This window comes from Bos indicus, chromosome 23, assembly GCF_029378745.1.
Source record: "Bos indicus isolate NIAB-ARS_2022 breed Sahiwal x Tharparkar chromosome 23, NIAB-ARS_B.indTharparkar_mat_pri_1.0, whole genome shotgun sequence".
Classification (NCBI taxonomy): Eukaryota; Metazoa; Chordata; class Mammalia; order Artiodactyla; family Bovidae; genus Bos; species Bos indicus.
In genome coordinates this window covers 13,489,797-13,507,812 of record NC_091782.1, presented here as the reverse complement: position 1 = coordinate 13,507,812, position 18,016 = coordinate 13,489,797, and the positions used below count along the sequence as shown (strand labels likewise).

The following is an 18,016-nucleotide window of genomic DNA, read 5'->3' as shown; positions in this document are numbered from 1 at the left end:
GCACCGACAAATAAAATATAAAATAACATTTCTTTTGCTATAACTCTGCAAATTAAGTCTTAGTTAAAAAAAAAAAAGTTACACGTCTTTAAACAAGAGATCGTAAGAAAAGGCAACAAACCTCCCTCCTTCCCCACATGTATGCATGCTCAGTGGCTCAGCTGTGTCTGACTCTCTGTGACTGCATGGACTGTAGCCTGCCAGGCTCCTCTGTCCATGGAATTTTCCCAGCAAGAATACTGGAGTGGGTCGCCATTTCCTCTTCCAGAGGATCTTCCCAACCCAGGGATAAAACCCATGTCTCCTGCGCTGGCAGTTGGATTCTTTACTACTGAGCCACCTGGGAAGCCCTCCTTCCGCACAAGACACTTTAAACATAAAAATATGACCTCATGAAGATACTCACCTAAATATCCAAATACAGTCCCCAAAAAGTTGACTCAAGGAGATGACTATAGCTCAGATCACAAGTTTTGGTTTAAGGTATAACTTGAGAGAAAAGATGAGGACAAAGGGACTCTTCAGGTTGTGTGTTGCTAAGAAAAGCACACTCTCCTTCACAATATACTTGTTCTTGGCAGGAATGGTGTGAGAATTAACAAGGGAACATGTGCAAAACATTCTGAGCTCTTAAAAGCAATGTTAGCTCTCTCTAGGAATCTGAAGGTGTGATCTACTTTAACTCTCACATTCTAACCAAAAGCAACCTGGACTTGGCAGCACTTTTCAACTTTGCTGACTGCAGACATCCCAGAGTGCTTACAAAGTCGCACACACCTTCATTAATTTTTCTCTCTTAAATACCAAAACCATCATAGTGCCACTATTCTTTTCCACTTAAAGATTACTGAGTTGAACTGTCACTCGCGGTATGTGACTAAAAGCCAACATCTAAAGAAAACCCCTTCCCATCAAGTTCACAAACACGAACTGAACTTTCACTTGCTACAACTGCTGCCTTTTGCAATCTGCTTCTCAGGCTCACAGTTACCAGAGAACAATTTCTTCAAGGGTCCCCTAACCTCTCTCACTTGATGGCTATAAACCCACCACTCTGCACTGCCATCCACCCCTCTAAGTTGCAACACCCTCTGATCAAACAGTAGTCACCTGAGATACACTTATCAACCACTCACACTACATTCGGGCCTTGACTTATTAATGAGTGTAATGCTAATCTTTAGACTTAATTTTTGAAGTACGAAAAAGAAAATGATCTGTGTACTGAAGAAGTCACAAACCTTTTTAAAGTGCACATTACCATCTAAGATAGGGGTTTCCCCAGTGACTCAGTGGTAAAGAATCCTCCTGCAATGCAGGAGACACAAAACATGCGGGTTTGATCCCTGGGTTGGGAAGATCCCCTGGAGAAGGCAATGGCAACCCACTCCAGTGGGTTCTTGCCTGGAGAATCCCATGTTCAGAGGAGCCTAGTGGGCTGGTGGGCTACAGTCCATAAGGTTGCAGAGAGTCAGACACGACTGAAGTGACTGAGCACGCATGCACACCATCTAAGATACTTGGCCATGTATCTCTAATATATTTGTATGTGGGCTTCACAGGTGGGACTAGTGGTAAAGAACCCCTCTGCCAACACAGGAGACATAAGAAACGTGGGTTCGATCCCTGTGTCGGGAAGATCCCCTGGAGGAGGGCATGGCAACCCACTCCAGCATTCAGAGCCTGGAGCATCCCATGGACAGAGGAGCCTGATGGGCTACAGTCCATGGGGTCACCAAGAGTCAGACACGACTGAAGCAACTTAGCACACACACTTGTATGCATATCTGTTGGTTTTAAACTGTATATATGGGCTAACATATAATTATGAAACTAATCTGCAAAACAGAAATTTTAAAAGGCTGAGATAAAGAGATTTTATGATTTTCTACCCACACCCCACATACTGTACCTTATTTGCCCTTCTTCAGAGACCACTGACTTAAAGAGCTTTATTCTAGGGGACTTCTCCAGTAATCCAGTAGTTAAGAATCCATGAATCCACCATGCAATGCAGGAGATGCAGGTTCCATCCCTGGTTGGGGAACTAAAATCCCAAATGCCACAGGGCAACTGAGCCTGCACACCTCAAAGAACTTACATATATAAGTTTTGTGTATATATATATATATATACACACACACATACACACACACACATATATACACATATATATTCAATATATATTCTACATATATATATTCTATATATTCAATATATACATATATTTAATATATATATATATATTCAAAAAGAACTTCATAGCCAAGGATCCTTTTTCTAGCATACATCATTATTAAGGAGGCTGCTTTAGGGCAAACTTATATGGATAGCCTGGCTAGGAGGGGATCAGTAACATCTAATTCAGAGGGTTTACTCTATGGCTCCTAAGAAATGACACCACAATAATTATTTACTATCATCTGTGCCTGAAGCCCTGTGCTCTGGGAGCTGCAGTCACTTGTGCTGGAAGCACCAGAGCAAGTGTTAGAGGCATGGGTCCTATTCTTGAAGAATCCAGCCATTAAGAATACAAGAACATTCCAGCAATGTAACAGTAACAAGTATTGTATTTATAAGAAAATGCTCAGAATCCCCACTATGGTCAACCCGCTGATTCCAGGATAGACAAAAAGATGGAAACAAAGACAATTGGCCTGTGGTTCTCAAAGCAAATCATTTAATTTACTTCTGAAAATCAGAAAGCCCTGTCCTCTAGAGTCAGAGCCATTATTTCAGGCTGAGACAGCAGGCCAGCTTGAGGAGCCTGAGGGGGGCACAGACCAGCTACTTGAGAAGAACTACAGCAAGATGAACTTGATGACCGTTAATGTCTTCAGTCAGAAATCTCAACTTTCCTTCCGGCTTTTTAGGAGATGACCTGCACATTGCATTAATTTTCTTCCAAGCCAGAAATTCTCCATCTTTTTCTAGTTAACAGGGATGTGTTTACCTAAAGGAAGACTTTGGAAATGTGCGATTGAGGGCTCAGTGTCTCACTCTCCATTTCATGTAAGGAGATCTAAAAACATTACCTTCAGTTCCTACTGCAATACTGACAGGCAATAAGGAATTGATCAGTGTAAAATCAATTAATGATACTAGGTATGGCAGTGCATTCTGGTATTGATACTTCTAACTCCTTTCTGCCTAAAACACCTATTGATTGCTATCAACACTATACACATAATCTTTAATGGTTAAGACTAAAATACAAGAGCAGCCACCATTACTGAAGATCTACTATGCGAGCTTTATGTGTATCATTTCTTTTCTTTCTTCAACTTACGAGACTTATCACCTCATTTTACAAATGATAAACAAATTTTGAGAGGTTACTGAAAATCCCATTTTGAGAGAGCCAGGCCAGGATTTGCAACAAGATCTGCTCTAGAATTCTGTTTTAAAAACTATGTCACTACATGTTATAAGTTCCAAATCTATGTTTCTCTTTCTCCATATCATTCAATGATATGTTCTATACTGTCTAGTTAAGAGCATAATTACAATAAAATATGATAAGCAATAATATTTTTGTATTGAAAAGCAGGCTTCAGGATCTAAAGGATGTAGTCAAGTCCTAACTCTATTACTTACCAGCAATATTACCCCAGGAAATATATTTAAATTTCTGAGTGCCTGTCTTTGTTAACTGTAAAAGAGGAATAACTATCATGTAGAATTGTTATGAAGATTAAATATGCATGCATGTAAAGAATATTGAACGGTGCCTGGTAATGCATGCACTTAATGGTATTATTTTTAGATACACAAAATAGTACGACAACAGAAAGGATGAAACACATCTGCCAAGAAGATGAAGGACACGAGTCCATGACCTTCAGGAAGGGCTCCTAGTAGTTTGAATTTCTACGCTGAGCGTGCAGTCCCTTTCCTAAACCCTCAGGAAGACCCAACAGGCTCAAGACTCATTCCTGGATGTGACCTGAACACCTTGGTAGTGTGAACAGTAAGCCCTGGCCTGAGGACAAGACTGGAAGGAAAAAACAAGACCAGAGTAACTGTGTGAAACATTGGATCTGAAATCAAAGGGCTCTGTGTGTTTTTCAGGTTTCTGGCTGGGGTCAAGATGGTGCTCAACTGCCCACTGGCCAAAGCAGGACAGTTGCTCTCACCCCAGGGCAGTTCTATTCTGTCTCAATCAGGAACTACCCAGCGGAGCTTGGGGACTGGACACAGGAGGGATGGAGCAGGTCAGGACTATCTCACACAGCCCTGCTGCAAACTGGTCATTGGGAACAAGAGAATAAAATTAAGTTCTTCAGCATGCAATGCCTAGGCTGAACGCCTCTGAAACCAAGCACGGACAGGCCTGCCTGAGGTTTTAACATCAAAACCATGAGCATTTAAAGGGGCTGGGGTTTCAGGGTAAGTCTGTACACAGAGATGGTTTGTGCTATTTCCACCAGGGAGTTAAAAGGATTTTTAAAGTTATGAAAAATACTCTGACTTCGACCTTTAGAAAAACATGATTATTTTGACTCTTTCAAATATAATCCTTAAGATACTTTAAATAGCAAGCAGCATTACTTAAAAAGGCAAATACTGTTGAAAATAAATTAAGCTACAGGGTAAGGGAGCAACAGGCCTTTTGAGCCCTCTTTAGAGAGCTACAAGATTCATGACTTCATGCTTAATAAAAATGTCACAGATGCACAAAGATCTCTGGGATATTCCATGTATCTGAAAAGAATGATTTCAGTACACACCGTGGCTTTAACATGAATGAAAGGAAATAATTTTCTAAAACTAGTAGGATATTATACTAGTCAGTTAAGCTGATTACCTGTACTTCATTTACCCTTCAGTCACATTATTTAAGTAGTGTTTTTTTAGTGGGCCCACGACTTACACGAATTAGCCACAAGCTATATTAGGCATTGATTTGCATTTTCTGCATGCTTTAGACCTTAATAACATCCTTCAGACGTTAGGAAGTAGGTACATTTTGATGTCCACCTTCTTGGTTCTAGCTGCCAGCATTAACTCAGCCAATTTGACCTCCAAGAGCACTACTCTGACCTCGGCTCACACTCCATTCCCAAATCTAAGCACATAATACATCACTTCACAAATGATGGAAGAAATCAGACAGCACCCTGGCAAGGACACCACATTAAAACCAGCAGCTAATGCCTGTGAATAATTCCAGTAAGAATGAATCCAGGTAAGAATGATGTACGTACCTGTACCACAGGATCTTTTGGTTGGTGTGATTAACGAGACATGAGCTGTATCTGTGCATGGCCCACCTAGAAACAGAAAGGCAGGCACAAGAGTCAGTTCATATCCTCTGCATATCCAGAGGGGCTGTCCTGGATAAAGAGAAACCTAAAATGGAAGGGATCAGCCTGTAAGCATGCATAAAGAGGAGCAGTAGGAAAAGATGAAGATGGTGATGGTGGTGGTGGGTTAATTTTTAGTTCAGCAATTCAGTCTAACGGCCCATATTCTTTCTATATTGTAACATCATTTTCATTAAAAAAAAAAAAAAAACTGAATCTCACATAACATTAAGATATTAAAGAACAAAATTTTAACTAGAATTTTCATCTGGGTAAGAGTAAATTACCCATAAGTTTGGGGAGATGAATTTTCCACACAGCAATAAGCAGGAATTTCCTTCTTAGGTTTATCTCAGTGGTCACCCCACCTTTGAATTTACTGCAAAACTGGCCTTATTTAAAGTAGGCGGGGAACCTCCCTAAAGAACAAACTACTTATCAGAAAAAATAAGGATCATTTTAATATTTAAAGACAGCACTGCTAACCAAGAAAGAATATCTAGTTTCATTATAAAAATATGACACAAAGAGGGCCTTCATGGAATTTTCGTGGCCCAGGGAGCTGATGGATAGGTATAATTCAAGAGTATGAGAGACACAGTCAGTCAGTGGGTGAAGACTTGAAACGCAGTCATTTCATTCTACAGAATCAGGACCACAAACAAATTCTTAAGCTGATATTGATATATACTCCAACACCCTACCTTCTGAAACAGGAAGTTACCTTATAAACTTGAAGACCAGAAGTTTTTGACATGCACTGGGTGGGCCAATAGTGATGATCATTAAGGAATGGGACACACAAGCAAATGTTACATAGATATTTTGAAAAGTCTCTCCAGGTGACTAGAATGAAGAAAACATGATTATTTAGCATAACTGTTTATCACTACGGGGCTTCCCTGCTGGCACAGTGGTAACGAATCCAACTGCCAATGCAGGAGATGTGGGTTCAATCCCTGGGTCAGGAAGATCTCCTGGAGAAGGAAATGGCAACCCATTGCAGTATTCTTGCCTGGAAAATTCCATGGACAGAGGAGCCTGGCAGGCTACAGTTCTTGGGGTTGCAAAGAATCGGACATGACTTAGCGACTAAACAACAACAATATGTCATCTATGACCAGACTTCCTATCACTGAAGTTACTCATCAAAATAGGAGGAAATGAAAGAGCTCAGAGTTTGTGCCACCAAGATCCATGGATTTAGGACCCTAGATATCCCACCAAAGAAGTTCATCATTGCTCTACTCTTTCCTATACCAAGGCCCAAAACAGCAGCAAACTGTAGTGGGTGTAAGGAGACACAGAGAGAAAACAGTAAAAGGTGGGGAAATCAAGTAAGCATGTTGTTAAGGTCAAAGAGCACCTAGCGAGTATCTTGATGTGTCACCACAGGTGAGTCTCACGCTCGAGGGCTTATAATCTTATTAGAAAGACAAAATTTGTGCACTTATACAAAGAATAATACATGACAGCAATAAAGAGCTAGATGCAAAATGATCAAGTGCCAAAGAATATGGAACAAGTAATAAATGCTAACTGTAATCAGGAAGAAGGATTATTCATCATTGGCCAGCATTACCTGGAAATACTTCTCAAGGATTTGAAAATGAGGCAAGAATAAATTAAAAGTTACAAAGACCAAAAGAAGAGGGCAAGAAAAACTTACAAGTTTTCTACAAATGTCACATTCAGCAGAGAAAGCTTAACATACTAAAATCCCAGAGGTCCAAATGAGCACTGCTGCTGCTAAGTCACTTCAGTCGTGTCCAACTCTGTGCGACCCCACAGACGGCAGCCCACTAGGCTCCACCATCCCTGGGATTCTCCAGGCAAGAACACTGGAGTGGGTTGCCATTTCCTTCTCCAATGCATGAAAGTGAAAAGTGAAAGTGAAGTCGCTCAGTTGTCTCAGACTCTTGGCGACCGACCCCATGGACTACAGCCTACCAGGCTCCTCCATCCATCGGATTTTCCAGGCAAAAGTACTGGAGTGGGGTGCCACCAGTGATACGAAAATAAGCAACGTGGAGAGACACTGATTGCAAGGAAAACTAACACAGACCCCATATCCTCAAAACCCATCGGGCACTAGCTCTGTAGCTCCATAAAATGTTATAGCTTCTGTTCCCTTGTGTGATTTTTTCCGCTTTTGCTTTTGTTCTTTTGTTAAATGAATAATTCTTATTTCAGGGAAAAAAAGCAGTTAAGTCCTACAACTACTCTTTTTTTTTTGGTCAGCTGTTTATTTTTTAAAATAAATTTATTTTAATTGGAGGCTAATTACTTTACAATATTGTAGTGGTTTTGTCATACACTGACATGAATCCGCCACGGGTGTACACGTGTTCCCCATCCTGAAGCCCCCCCCCCCCCCACCTCCCTCCCCATCCCAACCTCTGGGTCATCCCAGTGCACCAGCCCCGAGCACCCTGTCTCATGCATCGAACCTGGACTGGCAGTCCGTTTCACATATGATATTATACATGTTTCAACACCATTCTCCCAAATCATCCCACCCTCGCCCTCTCCCACAGAGTCCAAAAAACTGTTCTATACATCTGTGTCTCTTTTGCTATCTCGCATATAGGATTATCATTACCATCTTTCTAAATTCCATATATATGTGTTAGTATACTGCTTTGGTATTTTCCTTTCTGGCTTACTTCACTCTGTATAATAGGCTCCAGTTTCACCCACCTCATTAGAACTGATTCAAATGTATTCTTTTTAATGGCTGAGTAATATTCCATTGTGTATGCGTGCCACAGCTTTCTTATCCACTCGTCTGCTGATGGACACCTAGGTTGCTTCCACGTCCTGGCTATTATAAACAGTGCTCTGATGAACATTGGGGTACACGTATCTCTTTCAATTCTGGTTTCCTCAGTGTGTATTCCCAGCAATGGCAGTTCTATTTCCAGTTTTTCAAGGAATCTCCACACTGTTCTCCACAGTGGCTGTACTAGTTTGCATTTGCACCAAGAGTATAAAAGGGTTAGATTTTCTCCACACCCTCTCAAGCATTTATTGTTTGTGGACTTTTCGATAGCAGCCATTCTGACCGGCGTGAAGTGGTACCTCATTGTGGTTTTGATGTGCATTTCTCTGATAATGAGTGATGTTGAGCATCTTTTCATGTGTTTGTTAGCTATCTTTATGTCTTCTTTGGAGAAATGTCTGTTTAGCTCTTTAGCCCATTTTTTGATTGGGTCATTTATTTTTCTGGAATTGAATAGATTAAATGTCAGTTGCTTCGTATGCTGTTATTTTCTCCCATTCTGAAGGCTGTCTTTTCACCTTGCTTATAGTTTCCTTCATTGTGCAAAAGCTTTAAAGTTTAATTAGGTCCTATTTATTTTTGCTTTTATTTCCATTACTTTGGGAGGTGGGTCATAGAGGATCCTGCTGTGATTTATGTCAGATTTATTTATGTTTTGCCTATGTTTTCCTCTAGGAGTTTTATAGTTTCTGGTCTTACATTTAGATCTTTAATCCATTTTGAGCTTATTTTTGTGTATGGTGTTAGAAAGTGTTCTAGTTTCATTCTTTTACAAGTGGTTGACCAGTTTTTCCAGCACCACTTGTTAATGAGATTGTCTTTTCTCCATTGTATACTCTTGCCTCCTTTGTCAAAGATAAGGTGTCCATAGGTACGTGGATTTATCTCTGGGCTTTCTATTTTGTTCCATTGATCTATATTTCTGTCTTTGTGCCAGTACCATACTGTCTTGATGACTGTAGCTTTGTAGTGTAGCCTGAAGTCAGACAGGTTGATTCCTCCAGTTCCATTCTTCTTTCTCAAGATTGCTTTGGCTATTTGAGGGTTTTTGTATTTCCATACAAATTGTGTAATTATTTGTTCTAGTTCTGTGAAAAATACCATTGGTAGCTTGATAGGGATTGCACTGAATCTATAGATTGCTTTGGGTAGTATACTCATTTTCACTATATTGATTCTTCCAGTCCATGAACATAGTATATTTCTCCATCTATTTGTGTTCTCTTTATCAGTGTTTTATAGTTTTCTATATATAGGTCTTTTGTTTCTTTAGGTAGATATATTCCTAAGTATTTTATTCTTTTTGTTGCAATGGTGAATGGAATTGTTTCCTTAATTTCTCTGTTTTCTCATTGTTAGTGTATAGGAATGAAAGGGATTTCTGTGTGTTGATTTTATATCCTGCAACTTTACTGTATTCATTGATTAGCTCTAGTAATTTTCTGGTGTAGTCTTTAGGGTTTTCTATGTAGAGGATAATGTCATCTGCAAACAGTGAGTGTTTTACTTCTTCTTTTCCAATCTGGATTCCTTTTATTTCTTTTTCTGCTCTGATTGCTGTGGCCAAAACTTCCAAAACTATGTTGAGTAACAGTGGTGAGAGTGGGCACTCTTGTCTTCTTCCTAACTTAGGGGAAATGCTTTCAATTTTTCACCATTGAGGATAATGTTTGCTGTGGGTTTGTCATATATAGCTTTTATTATATTGAGGTATGTTCCTTCTATTCCTGCTTTCTGGAGGGTTTTTATCATAAATGGATTTTGAATTCTGTCAAAGGCTTTCTCTGTATCTACTGAGATAATCATATGGTTTTATCTTTCAGTCTGTTAATGTGGTGTATTACATTGATTGATTTGCAGGTACTGAAGAATCCTTGCATCCCTGGGATAAAGCCTACTTGGTCATGATGTATGATCTTTTTAATATGTTGTTGGATTCTGTTTGCTAGAAGTTTGTTAAGGATTTTTGCATCTATGTTCATCAGTGATGTTGGCCTGTAGTTTTCTTTTTTTGTGGCATCTTTGTCTGGTTTTGGTATTCGGGTGATGGTGGCCTCACAGAATGAATTTGGAAGTTTACCTTCCTCTGTAGTTTTCTGGAAGAGTTTGAGTAGGATATGTGTTAACTCTTCTCTAAATTTTTGGTAGAATTCAGCTGTGAAGCCATCTGGTCCTGGGCTTTTGTTTGCTGGAAGATTTCTGATTACAGTTTCAATTTCTGTGCTTGTGATGAGTCTGTTAAGATTTTCTATTTCTTCCTGGTTCAGTTTTGGAAAGTTGTACTTTTCTAAGAATTTGTCCATTTTGTCCAAATTGTCCATTTTATTGGCATATAGTTGCTGATAGTAGTCTCTTATGATCCTTTGTATTTCTGTGTTGTCTGTTGTGATTTCTCCATTTTCATTTCTAATTTTGTTGATTTGATTCTTCTCCCTTTGTGTCTTGATGAGTCTGGCTTATGGTTTGTCAATTTTATTTATCTTCTCAAAGAACTAGCTTTTAGTTTTGTTGATTTTTGCTATGGTCTCTTTTGTTTCTTTTGCACTTATTTCTGCCCTAATTTTTAAGATTTCTTTCCTTCTACTAACCCTGGGGTTCTTCATTTCCTCCTTTTCTAGTTGCTTTAGGTGTAGAGTTAGGTTATTTATTTGACTTTTTTCTTGTTTCTTGAGCAAAGCCTATATTGCTATGAACCGTCCCCTTAGCACTGCTTTTATAGTGTCTCATAGGTTTTGGGCTGTCTACAACTAATCTTTACTTAGTAACCCCACATAAGTGATCCTTAGGGGTTTTTTTGACAAAAACATGGGGATAATAAAATTGCCTATAAACCATGAAGTCAATGAGATCATCTATATAAAAAAAGACTTCACAAACTATAAAGCTTTATGTTATATATCTTCACTGTCTCTGCCATGAGGTTTTATGAACCCAAGGGTCAAAACTCACTTTGTCATTTATTCTTGGGTCATGACTATATGGGAGAAGGCAATGGCACCCCACGCCAGTACTGTTGCCTGGAAAATCCCATGGATGGAGGAGGCTGGTAGGCTGCAGTCCATGGGGTCGCAAAGAGTCAGACACGACTGAGCGACTTCACTTTCACTTTCCACTTACATGCATTGGAGAAGGAAATGGCAACCTGCTCCAGTGTTCTTGCCTGGAGATCCCATGGACAGAGAAGCCTGGTAGGCTGCAGTCCATGGGGTCGCACAGAGTCGGACATGACTGAAGCAACTTAGGAGCAGCAGCATGACTATATCAGAGAAGGAAATAGTAACCCACTCCAGTATTCTTGCCTGGAGAATCCCATGGACAAAGGAGCCTGGTGGGCTACCATCCATGGGGCCACAAAGAGTCAGACACGACTGAAGTGACTTAGCAGCATGACTGTATGGACAAAGGGCACTTTAATAGTGTTCAGTAAGTGACCACTGCAAGCGACTTGATCAAATCAGGAAAGAAATATACATTTTTTAAAAACTTTTTTTAATTGAGGTTTAACATAAAGATAATGAAATACTAGAATGAAGTGTACAAATCTTAAGTATATACCTTAAAGGGTTTTAAACATATATACTTGTGTAACAACCACCAAATAAAAATACAGAAACATTTCTGGAATCCAGAAAGTTCAAGGGCAAATTTTAAAAATACAGATTCCCAGATCTTGATTCTGGAAATTTCGATGCTCGATGTATGGCCAAGATCATTGAGTTCATACAATACTGTGAGCCATACAAAACACAAGGGTCAATAACAGCTTAACTAGCAGAATATTTGTTTAAAAGGACATAAAATAATTCATTTACTAAAATTGTTAAGAACAGAGAGAAATTAGTTTAATCAAATCCCCTGAAGAAATTTGGCTGGGACTCATGAATTAACTCTCCCATGTTTACAAATGCAATCTTTACCTCATCTGAAGGTTGAAGGTTTATCCTTTTGAAAATTCCTAGTGAATGAATTTCTGTAGGTTTTGGCAAATCCGCAAATAACTTTAAGGCTACCTAGCATATCTCAACATGTATCATCATGAAAGTGTTCTCTAGAGAGCTTGTTAAACTAACAACCCAATCCAATGTATTCACTACATTACAGTAAAGCACAAACAGAACCATAGTTGAGTCAAAACAAATTGACAGCAAAAGTAACCGGCAGTGATAATACATCCCAGCTTTGATAATTGGACAATATTATAAACACAGAGCTTGGAATTAAGTTTGGTCTGGCAGACTATAACCTATGAAAGTCTTTAAAATCCAGAACAGATGCATATGAGCAATGCACATATATTCTACACTAATTGTGCTGTCATATAAAATTCCTATACTTTCAAATAAAAGGAGTAACCACAGGAGGTTACGATATCCACTCTTACACAATTAACTGCAAGTCAGTTGTGTTACACTGAATTCGGGAAATTAAGGGACAGTCAAAGGGACCCTTGCCAGGTTTTGGTTCACAACAATAAAAATACAGCATTAGTCTCGTGTGGGTATGGCAAACCAAGTAATTTTGAGAGTTGATGGTAAGGGTCAAATTCAGGGCATCTGTTCCATAAGGGAGTGGAGCTGGCTAATATCTGTGAGGGGGGCTGGCATATGGTCTCATAAATCACTTATAAATTCTGCTCCTATTTTTGGCCTCTTCCTTCCAAGCAGCAGGTTGGGCAAAGCTAATACTTGAAGAGCAAAATGAAGAAACCTTTTCAGGCCTGGGTTCTACAGGTAAATGTAGAGATGCTGTGTGTGTTGGGATCAAGAGTGGAAAGTTGGGAAAATTAATGCATTTCTAAGCACAGGACAATTCACACCATTACCCTCTATCCTATATTAATAGCAAGTGAGTTTGGAACAATGAGTTTGGGGTTGTTAAATATTAAAAATAAAATCACAGTTAAGGTTCCTTGCTTAATATGACACTCACTGGGAATTCTGAACCAGACAATATCAAGATTAACTCAGTTGAACTTTTTAGCCAATCACCATGAGTGTTTTCTGCTTTCTTTTGCTAAAGCAAAATTAAATATGTGAACTTTTTCAAGTTTCTTCATCATCTGAAGATACTTAATACTATCATTTTTCACTTGACATTATATTCAGAACTTTTTCCTAAGTTTCCACAATTCAGAGTCTGGAATTTGCATGTAAATAATGTCTGGTAGCTTGTGGCTTGTGACTTAAGTCTGAATACTCTATCTTGTCTTCTAGGGATGCTTCTATTCTTGTATCAAAGGTGTCATACATAATGCAGCACCATGGATCACATTTGCAATTCCACATGAGAGCTATGAAATGAAATTCTTCAACTGTATTCCCAAGAAGCAGAAATCTTTATAGCCTATGCAATAGGGCAGTGGATTTTCTTCAGGAGACTGTACTGATTTCAACGGTGTAAAGTAAAAGATGGGTCAAATCTGCATATTAACTTCATTTGTAACCTGCAAAACCAGAAGGACTGCATAAAGGTATCCTGTCAACTATCAACTTTCACATTTCAAGTGGAAGTGGCAGGAATCTTAAATTTTCTTTTTCAGCCTCCTGTAAAGTTACTTAGCATGTCAAAATACACTGAGCTTCCGATGTAGCAGTCAATCCAAATGACTGAATGGAGACTATGACTCAGGAAAAAGCCCAGAACACAAGCTGCTTTTATGCTGGCCCATCATCTTAGGCACTCAAAAATCTAAGGCTGAGTAAATACAGAAAAACAGTACTCTCCTTAACCTTGAATAGAAATCAACAATTTTCAAGAAAGGTCTTATTAAAACAGCTGTGATGAGTGGTTATTTTTGGCTCCTGATTCCACTAGTCCTCACTGGCTGCAGTTATACCCCAGCTAAACCACATCAATTAGGAAAAATGGTCTGTCAAGGAGTCAGTCAGCTAAAAATTGCCAGAAGCTCGATAATCAAATATTCTACTATCAGCTCTTTCATGGTAACTGCAAAACATTAAAACACAAAAATAGCCATTCTTTTTGTAGATTTATAACACTTCAATATTCCTGCTTAATTAACATGACATTTACATAACAGTATCTAATTAATTTCTAACTAAAGGCACTGTGAGCTAATTAGAAATGCATCATCCTTTTTTAACCAGCTTGTCAATTCCACTCTGTCATAATCTGGACATTGTTTACCTTTGCAACATCTCACTTTCCCAGGCTTGCTGTTCAAAAGGTGATTTCGGACAACAGATTTCAAGAGCTATAATTCTCTCCTCACTCTAGAGAGTCATATCTTATGGAGTGTTTCTTTGATGAGCCACTTAAAAAAAAAAATCTATGCAATGGAGATAGTGAAATAAACTCAACACTGTCTTCTGATGTGGCCATATTAAGAATTCAGAACTCTTTTAAAAAATGTACAAAGAATGTATATTCCTTCAGCAATAAAACATTTCTTCTATAAAAGCCTTCAAAATACACTTAAAAGAGTAAATGGTAAAGCATAAATATTAGGGATAGATAAAGATGCACAAGAAAATAAACCATCTCTTCAGAAAAGAAGACCCTATCCCACTTTGGTCAACAAAAGAGTCCGAAATGCAGTACTTGGATGCAATCTCAAAAATGACAGAATGATCTCTGTTCGTTTCCAAGGCAAACCATTCAATATCACACTAATCCAAGTCTATGCCCCAACCAGTACTGCTGAAGAAGCTGAAGTTGAACGGTTCTATGAAGACCTACAAGACCTTTTAGAACTAACATCCAAAAAAGATGTCCTTTTCATTATGGAGGACTGGAATGCAAAAGTAGGAAGTCAAGAAACACCTGGAGTAACAGGCAAATTTGGCCTTGGAATACGGAATGAAGCAGGGCAAAGACTAATAGAGTTTTGCCGAGAAAATGCACTGGTCATAGCAAACACCCTCTTCCAACAACACAAGAGAAGACTCTACACATGGACATCACCAGATGGTCAACACTGAAATCAGACTGATTATATTCTTTGCAGCCAAAGATGGAGAAGCTCTATACAGTCAGTAAAAACAAGACCAGGAGCTGACTGTGGCTCAGATCATGAACTCCTTATTGACAAATTCAGACTTAAATTGAAGAAAGTAGGGAAAACCACTAGACCATTCAGGTATGACCTAAATCAAATCCCTTATGATTATACAGTGGAAGTGAGAAATAGATTTAAGGGCCTAGATCTGATAGACAGAGTGCCTGATGAAATATGGACTGAGGTTCGTGACATTGTACAGGAGACAGGGATTGAGACCATTCCCATAGAAAAGAAATGCAAAAAAGCAAAATGGCTGTCTGGGGAGGCCTTACAAATAGCTGTGAAAAGAAGAGAAACGAAAAGCAAAGGAGAAAAGGAAAGATATAAACATCTGAATGCAGAGTTCCAAAGAATAGCATGAAGAGATAAGAAAGCCTTCTTCAGCGATCAATGCAAAGAAATAGAGGAAAACAACAGAATGGGAAAGACTAGGTCTCTCGTCAAGAAAATCAGAGATACCAAAGGAACATTTCATGCAAAGATGAGCTCAATAAAGGACAGAAATGGTATGGACCTAACAGAAGCAGAAGATATTAGGAAGAGATGGCAAGAATACACAAAACTGTACAAAAAAGATCTTCACGACCCAGATAATCACGATGGTGTGATCACTGACCTAGAGCCAAACATCCTGGAATGTGAAGTCAAGTGGGCCTTAGAAAGCATCACTATGAACAAATCTAGTGGAGGTGATAGAATTCCAGCTGAGCTATTCCAAATCCTGAACGATGATGCTGTGAAAGTGCTGCACTCAATATGCCAGCAAATTTGGAAAACTCAGCAGTGGCCACAGGACTGGAAAAGGTCCGTTTTCATTCCAATCCCAAAGAAAGGGAATGCTCAAACTACCGCACAATTGCACTCATCTCACACGCTAGTAAAGTAATGCTCAAAATTCTCCAAGCCAGGCTTCAGCAATATGTGAACCGTGAACTTCCTGATGTTCAAGCTGGTTTTAGAAAAGGCAGAGGAACCAGAGATCAAATTGCCAACATCCGCTGGATCATGGAAAAAGCAAGAGAGTTCCAGAAAAACATCTATTTCTGCTTTATTGACTATGCCAAAGCCTTTGACTGTGTGGATCACAATAAACTGTGGACAATTCTGAAAGAGATGGGAATACCAGACCACCTGATCTGCCTCTTGAGAAATTTATATGCAGGTCAGGAAGCAACAGTTAGAACTGGACATGGAACAATAGACTGGTTCCAAATAGGAAAAGGAGTTCATCAAGGCTGTATATTGTCACCCTGTTTATTTAACTTATATGCAGAGTACATCATGAGAAACGCTAGACTGGAAGAAACACAAGCTGGAATCAAGATTGCCGGGAGAAATATCAATAACCTCAGATATGCAGATGACACCACCTTTATGGCAGAAAGTGAAGAGGAACTCAAAAGCCTCTTGATGAAAGTGAAAGAGGAGAGTGAAAAAGTTGGCTTAAAGCTCAACATTCAGAAAACGAAGATCATGGCATCTGGTCCCGTCACTTCATGGGAAGTAGATGGGGAAACAGTGGAAACAGTGTCAGATTTTATTTTTCTGGGCTCCAAAATCACTACAGATGGTGACTGCAGCCATGAAATTAAAAGACGCTTACTCCTTGGAAGGAAAGTTATGACCAACCTAGATAGCATATTCAAAAGCAGAGACATTACTTTGCCAACAAAGGTCCATCTAGTCAAGGCTATGGTTTTTCCTGTGGTCATGTATGGATGTGAGAGTTGGACTGTGAAGAAGGCTGAGTGCCGAAGAATTGATGCTTTTGAGCTGTGGTGTTGGAGAAGACTCTTGAGAGTCCCTTGGACTGCAAGGAGATCCAACCAGTCCATTCTGAAGGAGATCAGCCCTGGGATTTCTTTGGAAGGAATGATGCTAAAGCTGAAACTCCAGTACTTTGGCCACCTCATGCGAAGAGTTGACTCATTGGAAAAGACACTGATGCTGGGAGGGATTGGGGGCAGGAGGAGAAGGGGACGACAGAGGATGAGATGGCTGGATGGCATCACTGACTCGATGGACGTGAGTCTAAGTGAACTCCGGGAGTTGGTGATGGACAGGGAGGCCTGGCATGCTGCGATTCATGGGGTCGCAAAGAGTCGGACACGACTGAGCGACTGATATGATCTGATCTGATCTGATCCCACTTTACTCTAAACCAGCAATTCTCGAACTGTTTTAATCAGAAAGGACACACCTAATCTGTCCACATAATTGAGTTTGAAAAGCACCATCGATTACAAACAAGGATACATAAAGATATAACAAGTGGGAATCTAAGTTTACAGAAAATCCTCAAGCCAGATAATAGCCCTCCCACTTCTCCAGATGAAATTTCCAAATTAAAACATTTACAAAACTTGTTATTCTAAGTGTTAATCTCTCAAAAGTTCTAACCCTAACTCACTGCATGATCTCTCATACCATTTGGATCTGAATTAGACATTCATGAGCACGGATTTTCAAAGTGGGTACAGAAGCTGCTATTGGTAGCTCCCTGTTCTGTTCATAAAAGGCCTCTCAACAAAATTTCATTATCATTCCACCCCCCACTCTCCTGAATAATTGTTGCTGGGCTGCTCTGCAAATATTGTGTGTATATGTGTGTGTGTAAGTGTGCTTGTTAGCCTATTTGCACAATAGAAATAAAATTTAAAATTCTCCCACATCACCTTCCCCAGGGAACACCACGACAAGCAAAATGAAATCAGGAATACTTTGCATTTGCACAGCATTCAAAAACACTCGTACAGGAGCATGCATGGACATCTTACGGGGTCAGTGGGATATGTTCTGGAAGAATGCTCTCTTGACCCCAGCAATGACCTTAATGGCATGAGCTTTTTTTTAGTGGCAAAGTTTTATGCATCTTGATACTCTAGCATATTAGCTGTTCAATATGTC

General features: G+C 39.4%; 1 protein-coding gene across 2 annotated transcripts in view; it reads right to left on the bottom strand.

The window, feature by feature from the left end:
• ZFAND3 (zinc finger AN1-type containing 3) overlaps nucleotides 1-18,016 on the bottom strand; it is a 328,186-nt gene that overhangs the window by 48,035 nt on the left and 262,135 nt on the right. Inside the window, exon 4 of one of the 2 annotated variants that reach the window (XM_019985979.2) lies at nucleotides 5,208-5,273. The exons of the other annotated variant lie outside the window; for it this stretch is intronic. Coding sequence (XP_019841538.2) covers nucleotides 5,208-5,273 — 66 coding nt within the window. The remainder of the gene's footprint in view (nucleotides 1-5,207; nucleotides 5,274-18,016) is intronic. 2 annotated transcript variants of the gene reach the window in all.